The following is a 19,774-nucleotide window of genomic DNA, read 5'->3' on the forward strand; positions in this document are numbered from 1 at the left end:
TGTATAGGAAAAACAGGCACAGGCAATGTGAAAAAAATACAGTAAGTTAAAAAATATCAATGCTATCTTTGGCCTATGGCACGAACTTATATCCTAAAGAAAATGATTTCCAAATGAGACATTTATTGCATCAGCGATGTTAACTGGAGCCCTTTACAGGTTCTACCCCTAGAGACTGCTTTAGAAGACTGAGGGGAGGTGAAGACTGTTGGAATCTGTTTGACATGTTCCCCAGCTGATCCAAGGTTGGAAATGATTGTATCTGCCTTTTTTGGGTTACTCCCTTACTTCAAAATTACACAGTAACTGGTGTTAATAAGTGAATATCCTGCTAAAGCACTTGATGAGCCTGTCCCTGTCTACTCATAGATAGGGCTCCAGCAGTTATCGACTCCTACATTTGCCCCAGCTGGGGAGCATTAGCTCATTCAAAGGTAGGGCCAACAGTCCTCTCTCCTGCACCCATTTTCCTTATATATGTAATTCTCATTAAAAATCTAACAAAAGACTAAGTCTTTGATCCTATAATCCCTCTCTAGGTGTTACCTATTTTTGTGTTCTATAATCTTTAAAGGAAAACTCAGGAGAACTTTCTAAACTTCCATTCTTCTCCCACTTTTTTGGTCAATTTTTACTAGAAAGTCAAAAGCTAAAAATTCAGTCCAACAATCCTCTTAAAGGGACCAATTATTGCCCCTTTTTGCTTTGTATAAGAACACGTAGCCCACCAGGCTCCTCTGTCCATGGGATTTCCCAAGCAAGACTGTTGGGAGTGGGTTGTCATTTTTCTGACCCAAGGATTGAACCCGGGTCTCCTGCACTAGCAGGTGGATTCTTTTACCTCCTACTTAAAGGAATTTAATTAATAATTAATTTAACTAATCTAATCCATATTCAGGTTTTCCCATTTGTCCTCAAAATGTCTTTTGCAGCTTTTTTTCCTCCCTAAAGCAGAATTCAATTAAGATTCTGACTTTCTGGAACAACTAAGCTTGTCATCTTATTGAATATTTGTTGTTAATTAATGTCATTAAACTCTTCTATTCCTTTAAACATACTGTAATCTGGAAGTTAAGTCTAAAGCATTTATTAATTTCATGTTAAGACTTCATAGTATAAGATGATGCTATGATCTGTTATTGTATCACACAAAGTGCTATGATAGGTGATGCCTGCCAGGCTTTGTTTTCACTCTTCAGCCACTCATTAGCCACCAACATTTTGTGCATTGCTAATCTAATCGACATTTGAAACACTTTGTTCAGTTGGTGGCAAGATACCACCACACTGGCCTGATTTTCTTTGCTTTGCTGGTTGCTGGCCCAGTCTTTCTCTGAAGCATGCCTAGAGTTGACCTGGGGCTCCTTGCCTCTGCTCATACTCACTTTGGTGAGTATCAACTCCTCAGTTGATGGCATCACCATTCAGAAGCTTTTCAAAGAGTCCTGAATTCCCCACATCCTTCATCCAATCTTGATTTCCATCTAAAATCTCAACCATGTCTACTACTACCCTTGGAGGAGACATTTGTGTCTTGGCCTGGATTATTTCAGTGACCTCCAAATTGGTCTTTGTTTTGCCTCATTTGTGTCTCCTCACCTAGTCGAGTCTATTCTCATAGCCAGTGATCCTTTAAAGGTCTTTCTAAACAACAGACTGGTTCCAAATAGAAAAAGGAGTACATCAAGGCTGTATATTGTCACCTTGCTTATTTAACTTCTATGCAGAGTACATCATGAGAAACACTGGGCTGGAAGACGCACAGCTGGAAATGATTGCTGGGAGAAGTATCAATAACCTCAGATATGCAGATGACACCACCCTTATGGCAGAAAGTGAAGAGGAACTAAAAAGCCTCTTGATGAAAGTGAAAGTGGAGAGTGAAAAAGTTGGCTTAAAGCTCAACATTCAGAAAATAAAGATCATGGCATCTGGTCCCATCACTTCATGGGAAACAGATGGGGAAACAGTGGAAACAGTGTCAGACTTTATTTTTGGGGCTCCAAAATCACTGCAGATGGTGACTGCAGCCATGAAATTAAAAGACACTTACTCCTTGGAAGGAAAGTTATGACCAACCTAGACAGCATATTAAAAAGCAGAGACATTACTTTGCCAACAAAGGTCCGTCTAGTCAAGGCTATGGTTTTTCCTGTGGTCATGTATGGATGTGAGAGTTGGGACTGTGAAGAAAGCTGAGCGCCAAAGAATTGATGCTTTTGAACTGTGGTGTTGGAAAAGATTCTTGAGAGTCCCTTGGACTGCAAGGAGATCCAACCAGTCCATTCTGAAGGAGATCAGCCCTGGGATTTCTTTGGAAGGAATGATGCTAAAGCTAAAGCTCCAGTACTTTGGCCACCTCTGCGAAGAGTTGACTCACTGGAAAAGAATCTGATGCTGGGAGGGATTGGGGGCAGGAGGAGAAAGGGACAACAGAGGATAAGATGGCTGGATGGTGTCACCGACTCGATGGACATAAGTTTGAGTGAACTCTGGGAGTTGGTGATGGACAGGAAGGCCTGGCGTGCTGTGATTCATGGGGTCACAGAGAGTCAGGCACAACTGAGTGACTGAACTGAACTGAAAGGATGGCTTAGATGGCTTCCTACCTAAAAAAGACCTTACAGTGGTCTACGCCCATAACTTTCCTGCTCTCCACCCCACCTCATTCAGTTCTGAGTTTCCCTCTTGCTCACTGTGTGTCCCACACTGGCCAACTTCACTGTTCCTCCAGTGCAGCTTGCGTACTTCCCTTAGGACCTTTGTTATTGCTGTTCTCTATCTAAAACGCACTTCTTCCAAAAAATCATGGCTAAATCTTTTTATTAAGATGCTATCTCAGGCAGCCATGTTCAGCACGATCTGCTTCCCTTTTGCTGTTTTTTTTTTCTTTAACACTGTATAATTGTTCTTTGCTATTTATAGAATGCAGTGAGGGCATAGATCTATGCTCACTGAAGTACTGCAAGTGCTTCAACAGTGTCCCATGATACATGCTCAATAAATAATCTGTGAACAAATTAATCATACATTCTTTACCTAGATTTTACCAACCATAGTCAAAAATGAAACAGATGATTGAGGGCACATCTCTGAAGGGGAATGGCTGGAAATGCTGAGGAAAAAATAGTGACCTAGTTGTTGTGAAGATACACTGGAAAATGTCTCACAACAGAAATCTAGTCTTTGATCACGTCCATTTGGCAAAGGCTCTGCTTATACCCTCATTTCAGGGACCACTAGATGACCCCTGTAATTCCAAGGTGTCAAAAGCCTCTTGTGTTTGTGTTTATACATTCATTTGCATCATGAATTCCTTAATTTCCAAGTTGACAGCCCTTTGTGCATATGTACATGTGTTTCAATTCTGCTGAATAAGAAATCCTAGTATCTCCTAGATGAAGATAAGACATTTAATCTATCTGAACTAATGCAACTCTGGTAATTATCTCAAGGCTTTGTCGGGCGAGACACTCTGCTCTGGCTTGCAGTTGATTCTTTATTTCTGCTACGTTGGGATTTACTTTTCTTTTTAACCCTGGCAACATTATGACAATTTGTCTGGGGGTACATTTCATCTAGCATGTAAAAGTTTTTGAAGTGGGAAGTGGGGAAGGGAGCGGTTATCCATTAATGTCATCTCAGCTCACCTTGTTGCCACAGGGCTAAGGAGCCCTTTATACTTACATAATACCTCCTTTTACTCTAGAATTAATGAGGCTTAAGTTATATATTAAGTCTGTTTATATTAAATTTGTCCTCTAAACACACAGACCTACAAGTGCATAGTTCTAAGGTCTTCAACTATAATAATCCTCACTGAATTTGGACTTTTCCCCTCCCAGTCATATTTGCATGGTAATTTTGGTATGTTAGTATACTTAAAGACACATCCCAGAATTCTCTTGGAACCAGAACATTAAATAATGAACTTGAGGTCTCTTTGTTTCACTATCTTGATATGAATTCTTATTATGGAAGACATTCAGGTGTCATTTCATCTGAGCCTTAAGGGTTGATGTGATTTGTAAAGATCTTTGAGGCTCTTAAGACTCCATGATGGGTCAACCTGAAGTACAATATTTACTGCCTTTAATGAGAAAGCCAAACAACTTGAGACTTTTTAAGCTGTAAGACTAAAGGAAATGGGGCAGTAGAGGCAGTTTTAGAACCTCTGGAGGAGAAAATCCTCTAGAATATTCATCTTATTACATAATTTACACAAGTGAAGAATACCAGTGCAAGAAACTGGTAGAACAAAAATAAGTATTAATACTATTAGATCAACTGCAGATCAACTGATTCTCCTAGGTAAAGGAATTTATTACATTTATATATTATTCATGTTCAAGAACAATTTATTCATAATTTCTCCATGACTGAGAATTGCAGTTATATTCTGAGAAAGTTTCTAGTTGCGTGTTACTTGTTGGATTTCAAAGTTCTCCAAAGGGGCTTTGATACATTCCTATTTGGGTTTACCAGTCTACTTTTCTGTTTAAACACCACACAGGGATTCCACGCTTCTCTTCTTGCCAGACAATCTTCTTTGAGCCGTGTGTAAATATGACTGGTCTTCTTAAGCTAACTGTTATCTTTCTGGCTTTGCTCATTTGCTGTCTAGCAGCCTCCCCATGTTAGCCTTGCCACATGGTCAGTCTTCTGTTTGGTAGGCTTTATAAATCCCAAAAGTTCTAATTCAGAGACAGCTCTAATAAATCGAGCACTGGAGGCCATAGCTAAGGAAATTCACCACGTATTTCTGACCCAAAAAAGGGAGTTAAAATCTCAGTGTTAAAACGTTAGTTGGTAAGCTGAAGTACAGTTCAAATGCATACTACTAAATTAAACTATAACTCTTACTGGAAAACATTAAGTATAATTAGACTCCACTGTCAGTAAGATAAAAGTGGAAAAGTGCTTACCACTTATCTAGTTCTTATCTTTCAAGGAGTATGGAAATTGGTTCCCTGCCAACTTCTTAAACTACGTCAATAACCTAAGAAACGGAGAATTCAATAATGATGGTTCTGGGACATTTTTGGTGAACTTTGAAAAACGACCTTTATATAAGTTTTAGACCAAATAGTTTCAATTTGTCTCATTTTAAATTCGAAATAAGTATTAAGGAACAACTTATTCTGGTATGGGATGGTTCTATCTCTAGTGTAGATCTGGAGAAACTATAAAGTATTCTGTATGCTTACTTGGACGTTGTAGAATTAATTTTAAAAGGATACTGGATAACTTCATTCCTTTCTTCTGAGGTTACAGAATTTGCATCCATTTTTTCAGCAGCTGTCACAACTGTTGCAAAAGCCTTTTGAGAGACAGGACAGAAGAAGATAAAATCTGCTGTTGTCAAACATCTTTTATTTTTTTGCACTTAAAGGCTCTGTATTTTTAAGCCAAACACTGCTGCTGCTGGTAGCTGACACATTTTTAAAAATTGTACCAAATTTCAGGGTCTTAGAACTACATTGATGATCACTTTAAATAAGTACACATTAAAAGAAAGTGGAATGTTCACAAATAATCTTATATTTCAGAGAACTAAGAAATGTGCAGAGAAAAACAAGAAATAAAAGTTGAAAAAGTTGAAAAGCATGAGGCTGTCCTGTATCCTCTACTCCCAACCTCTATCACTCAGGAAAATGCCTATTTTTCTTGGAAGCAACCAATTACCATATATTTAAATAGTGACGACATACTTCAAATAGGGCCTTTAACAAAGTTAACTTTTAATATTCTGAAGAGGGAAAGAATAATTATTAAAGAATATTAACAGCTGTCCTTTGCCTTGCCAAGTATTCCTTGTACTTTCTGACAAATCTGTTATACAGTTATTCCAATATTTTCTTTTCTTTCATCCAATAAGGGAAATGCTAGTTAATAATATACTGTTTTATCTTGTGGGATAACAGAACTGACCTCAGCTGTTTAGCTTTTGTTAAACATACTAAAATGTACTTATTTTGACCTGGCAAGGATACAGCATTATTAACAGAATTAGCTTGGTTGAGGCATGTGGGATCAGCGTTCTGGGGCTTGGGGAAACTGCTGAGCAATTAGGTGCCTTTTTGGAGAAACTTGCCAGGTGATTTATAATGCTTTCCAAACCAAAGACAGGTGACTGAGAAAATAAGAGAGGACCTCCAAAGTACCAAAAGTATAAAAACAGCCCAATAAAGGTGTCATGGTTGGTTAGACACACAGACAGCATGCTCCTTCCCCCTGACCTACCTCCGACCAGTCCACAAGGTTGATTAGCCTGCTGCACTCCAGGTGCAGTTTATATGCTATGCAGATGTCTGGGGCAACATTTGGAATGCAACCTTCTTCACTTCTCAGTGCTTCATTCTAAAAATAACAGTAAACTAAGATAACTACCTTTCAGAAATCATGAGGAACAAAATCACAAATTAATTAACCTCCTAACCTGAAATTATTAAGCTAATAAATGAAGTCTTTGGTTTCCTTTATTTTGTGAGTTGTATTTATTCTCCAGTAGTTAACTGGTTGTTGGTCAAAATCTCCCTAGTGCCTAGTCACTGGATGGATATTGCCAGGATCAAAAAACAGGAATATTTTTCATTTTCATCATTAATTATTAATCTCTTTTTTCATTTAAATCATATATTATTCATTACTGAGACTCTGATGCATTTCTGGTTTCCATAAAATTTTATGGAATTGTAGATTTTCAATAAACTGCCACTTCCAACAATGCTAATTACCTGAATTCTAGCAATTACTATACTGTACTAGTAAATACCAACATACCACTACCAGGACTACAGACTGTCGCTCAAAGAAGACTTTGTCAGCATTGCAGATCCTATCCCCCGCAAAACCATCGGTGTTTTTTCAACCTATATGAAATCGACGGTTCTTCTTAAGAAACAAAATCTCTTTCATATACACACATGAATTATATACTTCCCCAAACTTCTGAAATCACACCAGTTCTCTTCTGTGACTTGATACTAGCCAAAAAAAAGATGGATTTTGTAGAGTTTTAATTCATGGCTTACATAATAAAAATAATTGATATTCTGTGCCTTAAACATGAAATTATTCAATTACCCCACTACCGACATTACTGAAAACCATGATTTACACTTTCCTACTCAGCATTCTCTCACAATGCTTACTTAGCATGTTAGTTTGTGTGCCCTTTCAGACAGGAAACCAGTACATTAGAACTCTCTTCATAGGTTTTATGGAGTCACTTCTTAAGTATCCTCTGTTGTAAGATTTCCAGGTGCTTGAGTTGATAACTTATTAACAAATTAGCAATTTAATATTAACTTAGCAAATTATCAAATTATTTTATGTGTATCTATAAAAACTGACACTTTCAGCTTTTTGAAATGTTTAAAGTGATCATGTTATCTTTCATTGAACTCTTTTGTTTAAAGAACAACCTGGAACTGGCAGATATGTCTGGAGTTTAGGAGTTTTATTTCCAGCAGATTGCTGGCTGGCCTCTACATTCAGTTTTGGAGATACTCTCAGGGTAGATCTTTCTTTGGTTTAAAATCCAAGATGAAATTGCAAAGTTTTTCCTTTTTCCATCAGAAATAATCATTTGGATTTTTTAAAGTAATTTCACTGAGTCACAAGGTTTGACCAACTATCTGCTGTTACATCTCTAAGAAGCCTTTCCCTTATTTTCAAGAGTAGTAGCACTATACTCAAGTTACTCCTATGGCCTGGTTTCATTACATGAAAGAGAAGACAATCACACATGATCAAAAGTTGGTAGTGTTAGTTCACAGGCTTAGAAAAAAGCCCTCTAAAATCTAAATAGAGTTTTTAAAAATATCTGAAAAAGGTACAACCCTGAGCTGCCTGCTCCCTGCTCATTAGAACAGCAAATTTACACTAAGTTACATAAAGCCTGGAATCTGAACTGAACTGTCAGAGAAATGTCCGCTTCTTACCTTGAGGTAGTAATAGGGGTTGTTGAGTGCGGTGTGGAGGGCTATTCGAGGGGCGGCGTTCAGGTGCTGGCGAAGGGTGTGGGCAGAGCTGAAGTACAGCGTCTCGTGCAGAGGCTGGGTGTCTGGAGGCAGGAGGTACTCTCTGAAACCGTCAAAGTCAGGTATCAGCTTTTAGATGAGCACAGGTTCATTTTCAATATAATATTTTTGTTACTCTTCTGTGGAGGACTGAGCAATTTACTTAAAAAGCAAAATCAACAACAACCAAAACAAAATAAGTATAAATCTACTGCTGCTGCTGCTAAGTCGCTTCAGTCGTGTCCGACTCTGTGTGACCCCATAGATGGAAGACCACCAGATTCCCCCGTCCCTGAGATTCTCCAGGCAAGAACACTGGAGTGGGTTGCCATTTCGTTCTCCAATGCATAAAAGTGAAAAGTGAAAGTGAATTCGCTCAGTCGTGTCTGACTCTTCGTGACCCCATGGACTGCAGCCCACCAGGCTCCTCAATCCATGGAATTTTCTAGGCAAGAGTACTGGAGTGGGGTGCCATTGCCTTCTTCAAAAATCCAGTGCAGCTGTCCTCAATTCCACCTCTTCCATGTAATATTGTTTAAAACTTCTACTCTCTGGAGTAAAGGAAACTATATCTTAGTTCTGATTCAAATCTCTAGGAACAAATGTATACAAATTACATTTTTGCTCAAAATCTTTAAGGTAGCATTTCTTAAAGTGTCAATGAATACTTCCTTAAATTATTTAGGAAACATGTCATATTTCTTACCACAGCAAACATTTAACTCTTGGCAGTGTTAAACACAGGCCTCAGACCTGGAATTAAGAGTTTAGGAAATCTTTTTGGATCATGGAGATCTCTCTCATAGAAGAAAATATATGTGAAGTTTTTATGTGTTAGAATTCCTCTTTACAAGCAGAAAAGGCTAAAGTTTCACTTCAGAGTATTAAAAAAACAAATCATTTATCATTAAAATTTCAATTACTGAAAAAAATCACTAATTTGAGAGTCTTCTGTCTTATTTGACTAGGTAATAAACCAATTTTAATGAAATCTGAATTTTTTTTAAAAAGCATTAAAAACTTCACTCTGAATATATAATAAGCCTGTCAGCCGGTCTCAGCCATGAAAGTACATGGTTCCTGGGTGGCCCAGTGGGTTGCAAATCAGAAAGGGGAAACTTTGGCATCCATAACCCAAAGGCAGAGTAGTAAGTCACAAACTCGATTAAAGCAGTTAATTCACAATGCCTTCATAAAGATTCCTGGGGTTTAGCCAGTCCTGGGCCTGAAGTATTTTGGTCACATGACAGATTTGTATCAGCTCTTTTCCCACCAGTGCAGGCAGAGCTAAGCAGCTTCTTCAGCCCATCCCCCAGGGAAATTACTCTTCTTTCCAGTGTTCTGGCTTTCTTCCCCCCGGAGAGGATAACACTGCCTAGAAAAATCCCATGACACCTGCTCCACCTGCGTGGTCTGGCTTTGAGGAAGAGAGGAAGCAGAGAGGGTCCGAACCATATACATATCATGCCCCACCAACTCCATCCTGCCCATCTCAAGTGCCCCAGACCCCCTGCTCCAAGATGCTGCTCCTTCTCAAGTCAACTGGATCAGGTGGTTTAGCTGTAGCCCTGGGAATGGTTTCTGCGATGCTAGCTGCCTACCTGGATGGCTGGCTACCCATTTGTAATTTCTGACCACAAACTTTTCCCATCCGAACCTCAGGCTGTCCCCAATCATCATACATGATGGTCATTAAAAGATCATCCTGGAGTCCCTACTCTGTAATAAGGACTAGAAATCTAGCAAGGCAACCAAATCAGGTCAGTTTCAGAAAAGAGACTGTCTCATATTTGTCCTTCTCTCCCTTTTTAAAATCCTCATATTTAATGTTTCGAGATTCAGGTAATTACCAAGGTCGATGAACTTTTTAGATGGGTATCTGAAGGACTTCCATCAGAGTCTAAATATTTGCCTGTATTTTGTTTCCACTGGACTATGTTAGTTGCACAACAGTGATAAAACATCACCATGTATTAGAATTCTTAATCCAAATACAAATATGGAGACTGGCACAGAAATCAGCAGTGAGTCTGGCACTGGAACTCTACATGACGCTCAGATCAGAGTCTACAAGCAAAAGAGGTGGTATGAAGGGAAGTGGTATGACCACTTTAGTATCCACAAGGGTTACAAAGCTGAAGCTTGCATTCTGGTGAAAACAGTTAACTCAGTGGCAAGTTATTCTCATTTCTCAGTAGTTTCAGCAAAAGCTGCTCATGGTATACTAGGAACTCTGCTTGCTTCTTGGAGTCTAAAGGTTGTTATTTATCTTTTAAGGACTCCTTTTCTCCAGAACTCCAAGCTCTGTTGTAAACATCTGTGGTGTGAGCCTTGGGGACAGTGTGGGGAAATGGAATGGGCCTTCTGTCAGATGTCAGCAGACTGCGGTTGTTTGACTTTGCACAGGTCACAACCTCTCTCTGGGCTTTACCTGCTACATGACTTGGTCCTGTATAGCTCTAACATGCTATGCAGTGCTATCCTCTTCCCTGCAGGGACACTCAATCTTGGGAAAGATAATAAATCCTGGTATGGAAATTTTTGTGATTTCACAACACAATGCAGTTCAATCATGGTCAGTTTTATTTCAGTAACTACTCAGAAAGGTGAAAAGTCAGACATATTAATTAGATCAAAGGTCATGAAAAGGGAATGGCTGGTTGGTTGCAGAGGCTACAATTTGGGATCTGTGGGAATTCAGGAAAGAACATGACATTCGACCTACAAATTATGCCACATTACACTGTAAAATTAGTTTTAGCAACTACAATGGTCACAACTTGGGAAAAGAGAACTAGGCACGTGGGTCTAGAAACTATAAGCACAGGAAAGCCCGGTAGGGCAAGGTTAATTCTGTGAGTTCTCCAAGGTCATTTTTAGCCAGGAGGTCACTTTAGCGTTGCACTGTATCACTTTTATGTGACACATTTCTCTCACTTTAACCTTCCTTTTGTCACACTTGGTTGATCCTTTTGACTTCTGCCCTGACATTAGTAATTTCTCCCCAGTGACCAGGAACAATGACTGCTCCCACACAGTCCTGGAAAATGGAACTGTTCACTTACAAGAAGGACAGGTAATTTATCAGAAAACCACTCTTCATCTTCAATAGCTGAATTGCTTTTTTAGTACTTGATTCTATTCAGTACCCGGTCTGCTGCGAAGACTGAACTGCCACTAAAAAATAGGATAAGCAATGATAAAGAATAGTCCTTTCCCTATTTTTAAACTATTTGATCATTTTATTTTTATGACTTCTCACTTTTTTTTCTAGATGGCATGTCCCAACTGCAGGTTAGGTGGGTGATTTTACAGAGCTGGCTTTTGGGAAATTCAAACTCAGAATGATTTGAGTTTCTCAAGAAAGGGATCATCTTAAAATACAGGTAGGAGTGGTGTACTTCTAAATGGACTCTCGAGTGCCTTTCTCAGCATACACTGGTGCTGACATGATCATGAGCTGCACTGGTCTCCCTTAGAAACCCTTCACTCAGAATAAAAAGGGGCATTACGGCTTGGCTGGGCTGGGCTGTCTGTTTGCTGGGCTTGGCCGAGATCCAGCATGCTCTGAGCAAAGACGCAGCAAGGATAAAGCACAATGAAAACACCTTGTTACTAGAAAGGGGAAAAATCCTTTTGTATTTCCAACCCCACTTCCCCTCTCCACCATCAGCATAATGATCAGGGTTAAATTTAAGCCTGCATTCTATTCAAGAGTGAACTAAGTCACCTGGTTAGCTGCTTTAATACGGATGGGAAAGGAATCTACATTACAAGTCTAAGCTGCACAGAGGGAGGTGAGAAGCATAAAGCCTACACCAGAAGAGTCCCGCACTGAATGAAGCCGACCATTACACCGATGTCATTTGGGCAAAAAGCCTGATTTCTAGCTCTGAAGAGCAACAACAAACTCACCTCACCAGACTGTCAACGAAGCTCACAACTTGTTCTCTGAGGACTTCAAACTTGGTCTGCCTCTTACTGGTACTTCTTAACTCCTTCATTTCCAGTAAGGACTATGGAGGAAAGAACAGACCTTCTGTGGTGATTCGGAGACAGGAAGCCCCTCAGAGGGGGAGCTCTGTTGTTCAGGCAGAAGCAGTCAGTGCCTTCCGTATGACAGGGTGTATAGAGACAGAACCAAGATGGGTTGTGTTTATCTGTCATCTTTAAGAACTGGGAAGAATCTCTCCTCCTAGGCGTATTGCTTCAAAAAAACATCAAGTGACTTTTCAAGGAATGAGGAGATGGGCAGTTTGCTTCATTACTGTGTCATATGGCAGTGCGCTAACTAGCCACAACTCTTTACTTCATTTAAGAAAAGGACTTCCAAGAAGAAGAAAAAATCCTTGCTCTTTGCCATATTAACAGGATGGACTCCATGTGTTTTGTTTTGCTTAGATTGATGTTTTATTCTATGTGATCATAACTTGGTATCATGGTACAGAGAAGGTTCTTTATTTTGCCAACCAAGATCCTAAAGTGAGAACTATCTGAAAAAGGCTATATTGGACACACTGTATGGATCAATATACATTAAAACATAAATAAATCAAGGAACATATATAAAATTAATGAGTTAGTCTCTTTGGAGTCTCAATGTGACCAAACTGAAAATCAAATACATCAGATAAATAATCAGATTTCTTTTTGCAATCAGATTTCTCTTTGTTCTCATTTTCCGTTATTGATATTAATTAATTCTCTTTCTCCCTGAGGCTATCAGAACAGGTTCTATCTTTATTGGTTAGTAAGTTCCAGATTTCTACAAGGAGAATGAAGATAGCTATGGGGTAAACAGGATGCTCAATTTATAAGTGAGTTACAAAGTCTGCTTTGTTCCTAGCTGTGATTTTAAAACTGAAAACAAAAACATCCGGGCAGAGCTAATCAAGAGCACACAGGAGCATCAGGGAATGTAGCTGGAAGGAAAAGACAGTGATCTGACCTTCTGAAGATGATAGAGGTCCGTCTTCTGAAGCCCCTTTGACTGCGACTGAGAAGTATCTTCTTCCTCTTTGGTTTCTGCTTTTAATACAAAACCGATATACAGCAGCTTGGGTAAATCCACTCAACAGAACAAACATTTCTACTACTTCAAGGGGAATAAAGTTTCATCCTTTTTCTTTTTATAATGTGGCAAGAGATCAAGGTTCCATCAGATAAATGATCTCTTCCAGAGACTGAAGGTCAATAAACATTACGTAAGTTATGCTACAGAGAGGTCTACTGAAAAAAGCAGCTACTGAATTTTAAAAATGTGACCACAATGAAAATAAACTCCTCCAAACTGACAGGAAAATAATTTCCAAATGTTTGTACTATTATAAATAGCTTTTAAAAAGAGTAAACCTGTGTTCCTCTGACTATGCCATGATTGATGTAAACAATACAAACCAACACCCTGGCAAACTTAGCCTCAACCTTCTGATTCACTGTATTTGACACAATGCTACTTACATCTAAAATGGGCAGTACATAAAAGTTTTGAGATAATCTATGAAAACACAAAAGGCAGCATGGTTCTTTAGCATAGGAAACGGAAAACTATATCTTGTAAAAGGTGTAGTTGTGTTTCTAAAGATCATGAAACTCTGAAAGCCTCTTCCTGGTGCAGGGCAGGTTTTGGAATCTCACACTTTCAAGGCTTATTTGGCCAAACCTAAGATGCAGCTGGAGAATCTGCTTTGTTCTCAAAGAATAAATTTCTTTTTCAGCTAGTGATAATTCTTGGTTCAAGAAAGACATGACTTAAAGTTAAAACACCTAATAAACTCTTTATCTGATTTCAATAACATGTTGCAGAGCCTTAAAAATAAATCTCATGACACTCTCACCTACCAAACCCTCCAAATGTAATTTTAAACCTAAACTGTAATACGTAATAACTGTCAAGGAACCAGAGATAGCATATAGTCAAATATTACTACTGGTCCAGTATGGGAGGGGAGGGTTAATTTCACTTTATTATTGACAACATGGCGCTTTTGAAAACAGAGAAGCACATTTATTCAAGACACTGGTTTTGCTTCAACTTACAAAATTCTTCTGAAGAAGACTGTTATCTTAATTACCAACCTTCCCATTTCTAAAAGCCACATTCCTTTATTTAGTATTAGCACATCACAAGATTTGTTCACTAGCTTATGTTACACAAATTCTAATTAAAATGATTATATCTGCAATTTCATTTCACAAAAATCCAAGTCCAATTTTGTAAAAGATTGAAATTTAGCTAATTTATCTTATATTCTTCTAAGTCTTCTGCCCTATTTATATGCTTAAGGGTGGTCCCTCACTGTCCTAGTGACCATAATTAGGTGGTGACTGAATCGGAGAGAAAAAAATAATGAGATGGTAGTTAAGAAATACGTGAGCTCTAGGCTGGATGCTATCCTGGGTGAGATCTCAATTCAGAGGCTTCTCTTCCTGGGCTTTAGTTTCTGTTGCAGCTGGACTCAATAATCTCTGTGATACCAGTTTTTAGTCCTTTACAATGTTTATGATTTGAAACTGGTTCAGCTCAGACTCTTGTGCAAATGCAGTATAGAGCAAAGCCTGAGCATGACCTGGAGGGAGCCCCTGTACTGTGGGGTGGCCTTCCAGTCAAGCAGACTGGCTCTTTCATCTTCTACTGGCTTCAGCAAAAGCAGTTTCCTAAATCCAAAGGATTTCAAGACAAAGGAACACTTGCCAAAAACAGGAAAAATTGACAGAGACATTCCATGTGAAATGTTTTCACCATGCCATGTCCAATCTATGTGCTTATACGCACCAGATTGTTTCTTTTCCCAAGGCTCCACTAAAATTTCCTAAATAGGGGAAAATAAGAAGGGCATAGTCATTTTGTTTTACCAAAGGAGTACCATACTTTGGTGCTAGAATTGGAGCAAGAGAAGAGCCCACGAAAAATTAAACGTCAGTATCAACTCATGGAGCCCCCTTAGAACAAAGAAGTCCTGGTGCATCAGAGCACAAGACGCGCTGCCTGCACACAAGCAGGCGCTCCAGCATTCAGCAAACATACCAATTCCTGTGCAGATCATGCAAGATAAAGCAAACTGTGCCCTCCGACACTGAGGAATGCCAGGCTGCTGCAATTCACTGAGGACTGAGAGATCCAAGCTTTGTAAATCTGATTAAAGCAAACCTCAAGCATATTTTGGTAATCAGCATACCAATGAGCCTCATTGCTGGGAAAGCAGTTCACAGCTATTAATTTTCAGGCTTACAAATAATTTATGCACTGTTTTTGAAATCTATAAAGAACTGATGAAATGCTTAAGAAACAACATCTAAAAGGAGTTCTTAATTATGATGCCCTTCTACTCCCTCTAATCTTTTTTATTTCTTTTTGCTGCCTTTTTTTTTTAAAGGTGAGTGTTCCGAACAGTCCATCTGGAGAAAGTAATATTTTTTCTTGCCCATTTGACAGTTTTCATTGTTTTAACCAAAGCTGGAAGAGAACCATTTGACCTAATTGTGATTGTCCAAGATGTGCTATTCTGAGGCTTGGTATACTGACTGATCAAAAACTCATTATCTCTTCATCTTTCAGTGCATCAAAACACGGGGTTTTCCATGTTATTCTAGTCAAATGACTGTCATAGCCAGTAGAATTGGCAAGATATTATATTCTCACCATCAAGGCTCTGAAACTGGGCCAGGAACTCCTCTATTTTCTTTGCTGTGTTGCCAAGCTCCTTTGCAGAAGAGGACTGAAAAACCTTAAAACAGTTCTGAAGCATGGCCATCAGTTCATCCTTTGCCAACAACCTAGAACAGAATCAGTGACAAGAGATGTAATATAACTGGAAAATCAATATACTTAAAAAACAGTGCTTACATATTAAATGTTTCTGCTCAGAAGACAGTGTAAAATCCTTTATTTGTAGCTACCAACTATTTTTGGAGAGATTTTCCTCAATGGCTGTGATATTCAGAAGTACTGAAAAGTACTCAGAAGAGTTCTCAACTTGAAAAGTTGAAGCTCAACTTGGAAGTTTACAAAGAAAGATCTGGGTCTGTAGCCTGGCTCTGGCACTTGCTATTATGTAATAAAGAACATGTTACTAAACATCTTTGATCCTTGGCTTCCTTGTCTCTAAAGTGGAAACAGGCACTCACAAATTTCTCAAGTGAGATGGAGCCTTTAGAACTCAATGAGAAGATGCAGCTGAAGACTAGCACAGTGCTTATTTATCACACAGCAGGCACTGAAGTTAGTTTTCCTTTCCTTCATATCTAAATGTAAATTAGGAGACGAGAAACATCCACTGAGGATATAACAACACATGCTAAATGAAAGCTCATTTGAAATGACCAAAAAGTGTATCAGTGATTTCCTTATTATCAGTTTGGCTAGGTTTTATGTCTTCTATGAGCTTTGTTAACACCAATCAGTAAATCTACTGAACTTTAAACTGGTAGGCAACTGCGTTTATTCTATAGCATAGGTAGAATGATTGCACAACTCCTTCAAGGTCACAGAGAAAAATCTTTGTTAGAAATAGAGAAGGGGACTTTCCTGGTGGTACCGTGGGTAAGAATTCGCCTGCCAATTCAGGGGACACAGGTTCGATCCCCGGCCTGGAAAGACTGCGCACGCCATGGAGCAACTAAAGCCTGTGTTCCTGGGTCTACCCTCCAGGGCCCACTAGCTGCAACTACTGAACTCTGTGTGCCTTAGAGCCTGGGCACCACAACAAAGAGAAGCCGCCACTTGCTTCAACTAGAAAGCCCATGCATAGCAACGAAGACCCAGCACAACCAAAAAAATTAAATAAAATGAAAGAAAATTTTAAAGGAAACAGAGAATAAACACATATTCTAAAATTAAGATCCTGTTTTCAGGGTCATTACTTAGAGGATCTCTCCCCTAAGATCACAGTAACAGGACAGTGATTACCAGTTCTTAAATTAATCAGGAAAAAACAACCAAATTCAGAATCTGAGTGATTCTGTAAAAACTATCTTATGTTTGAAATTTTCAAGGTAAAAAATTAATTTTTCAAAATAAAAATTTAATATTATTAAGTTAGAGAAAAATACAGCTAAGTAGACTATGATTACCTAGAAATTAAGCTGATTACTTCAACTAGAATTTAAACCCAAACCAAAAAAACAAAGCCCCACCACAAAGACTCTAACACAAAAACAAATGAAGAAAATAACCAATAAATGTAGAAACTGAGAGGGGTGGACAAAAAGTAAACTTTTTCCTCATTTTAAGAAAAAATCTCTTCCTCATTCTACAGCAATGAAATAATTATCCAAAGTGTAATCTTTATTTCTGAATGAAAGGCAGTTAACAGGTTAAAGAAAACCAAGCCAATACATTAAAATCTTGATTACATTTGAGATTATTAAAAACTTTTGGCTTCCTATTGCCCAGACAGAGTCAAACTATGACGAGAAGAGAGTTAACTCAAAGTCAGACACACCTGAACAACCTGTCATCCCCGACCTTTAGCCCCACTCAGACGGATGAGAGACTCAGATGGACGAGAGACAGACGGACGAGAGACTCAGACGGACGAGAGACAGACGGACGAGAGACTCAGGCGAGAGCTGCACTGCCAGGCTCCAAGTAATCACAGGCACTGGCTTGCTGGCAGGGTTGAGGAAATGCTGGCGGAACCCACACCAGCCACCCCTGAGGACTGACTAGCTTCTCAGGCCACAGGCAGCCACACCTCTTACCCCTGGGCAGCTTACAAAACTGAATATTGAGAAGGGTGAACCCTATTATTCATCTTCAGGATGCAGGGAAAATGGCATTGTGTCATATAATTTTGAAATCAAACTTTACTAGCCATAATTTTTAATATGACATTTGATTGGAAAGGGTGGCTCTTTCATCTCAGGTATAGAAGACTTCTAGAGATTGGGATACTTATTCCTCTTTTTATTATTAGCCAAAGACTATGTTCCTATTGTTTCCAGAATAAGAAATGACCTTACACTTTCTTAAGTACTTCCAGGTTTAATAAAAAATAAGACCTGAAGTAACACTGATTAGAGCTAGCAATGTGATCAATCCAATAAAATTATTAATTAAAAATTTTCAGTTCAGTTATTTACATAACGAACGAACAAAGATACTTGCTATCATCGCTACTCTTCAACATCATTCATTCTAGAATCTATTCTGTAACGAATTAAGAAAAAAGAAGCAAGTGGTACAAATATAAGCAAGGAAGATGAAATTTATTATTTGCATATAATATGACTGTAGGGTTAGAAAGTCTAAGAAAGCTACAAAAGTATTAACGCATATAAAAAGGTGTCTGGATATAAGGTAAATACATATATGTGTGTATATGTACACACACATTAATATCTTACAGGTGAAAGTGAAAATCCCTCAGTCATGTCTGAATCTTTGTGACCTCATGGACTATACAGTCCATGGAATTCTCCAGGCCCGAATACTAGAATGGATAGCAGTTCCCTTCTCCAGGGGATCTTCCCAACCCAGGGATCGAACCCAGGTCTCCCGCATTGCAGGCAGATTCTTTACCGGCTGAGCCACAAGGGAAGCCTAACTATGGAAAAAAAGAGCATGTTCAAAATGGCAACAAAAACTATAGAGTGTTATAACAAATGTGTAAGACAGCAAAATATTAAAATCCTGAATAGACATTTCCAGTTCTAACCTTCAATACTGTAAATAAATTCATTCCAAATTAATCCATATCTCAATACTTTCTGAAACAAAATTCCAGTGGGCATATTTTAAAAGCCTAAAGAAACAGTCTAAAATTTATCTAGAAAAAAAATTCATGTTTCTAAAACTGAGGAACAATGTTTGTATACTTGAGTATGTGTAGTGGGGCTACTAATATATCAAAAGGGATACATTACAGTGATTAAAGTCAGATGGTACTTTGTACAGAAACAGACCAACAGAATGAAATAAGGGTCTACAAAGAGAGGTATATATGAGAATTCGGTACATGACATAATGGTAGCACTTCAAACCAGTGGGGAAGAGATGGGAGTATTAGAAATAACTAGCTTGAAAAAAATTGACCACTACCTCAGCATTTTTCAGAAAGAATAAAAATGTGAATGCGGTGTGAGAAGTGGGGAAAGAACTATTCCATCAATCATGAAATACTAAAAGAAAAAAGAAAGCTTTTAAAGTCTGATAATATCCAGCATCAGCAAAGGCGTGCGGAAACAAACACTGATACACTGTTGGGGCAAGTGTACTTTAATACAATTGTGTTTATATTTTGGACTCAAAAATTCTATATGTGTACTTTGTGAAAATAATTATACTAATGTGCAAACACAAACTCACCCTCAGTGATAACTGTAACAATAGATAATTATAAACAACCTAAACATATTTCAAACAAGGGACTAATAAAATCAAGTGCTACACTTTCAAAACAAGGGATACTTTATAGCAGTGATAAACAATGAAGTAATGCAAGTGATGACAGCTAATATTTCTGAGCACACAATATACCAGGCATCATTTGATCTCCACAACACTGCATGATACAGATACTATTATTATTATCATGTTAAGAAACGAGAAAACAGAAGCACAGAAAACTTAGGCAATTTGTCCAGAGTCTGGTAACTGGCAAGCTGGGCTCTGAACCCAGTCTGGCTTGGCATCTATGCTTTTACCAACGACATTATAGAAGCACCTTAAGTAGAATACTAGGTGCAAAACAAGTAACTACAACGATAAAAACCAACCAGACAAGTCCAAAAAACAACAACAAAAAAAT

General features: G+C 38.5%; 1 protein-coding gene across 3 annotated transcripts in view; it reads right to left on the reverse strand.

The window, feature by feature from the left end:
* Positions 2,518–19,774, reverse strand: part of ORC3 (origin recognition complex subunit 3) — a 73,245-nt gene continuing 55,988 nt past the window's right edge. The window contains exons 14-20 of one of the 3 annotated variants that reach the window (XM_013966491.2): positions 15,667–15,800; positions 12,973–13,052; positions 11,940–12,040; positions 7,947–8,088; positions 6,244–6,360; positions 5,241–5,320; positions 2,518–4,726 (exon numbers count right to left, since the gene is read on the reverse strand). In XM_013966491.2, the coding sequence (XP_013821945.2) occupies positions 4,621–4,726; positions 5,241–5,320; positions 6,244–6,360; positions 7,947–8,088; positions 11,940–12,040; positions 12,973–13,052; positions 15,667–15,800 (760 nt within the window). In that variant the 3' untranslated portion in view covers positions 2,518–4,620. The remainder of the gene's footprint in view (positions 4,727–5,240; positions 5,321–6,243; positions 6,361–7,946; positions 8,089–11,939; positions 12,041–12,972; positions 13,053–15,666; positions 15,801–19,774) is intronic. The other 2 variants (XM_005684697.3, XM_005684696.3) reach the window with 2 other exon arrangements.

Source organism: Capra hircus, chromosome 9 (genome assembly GCF_001704415.2).
Source record: "Capra hircus breed San Clemente chromosome 9, ASM170441v1, whole genome shotgun sequence".
Taxonomy (NCBI): domain Eukaryota; kingdom Metazoa; phylum Chordata; class Mammalia; order Artiodactyla; family Bovidae; genus Capra; species Capra hircus.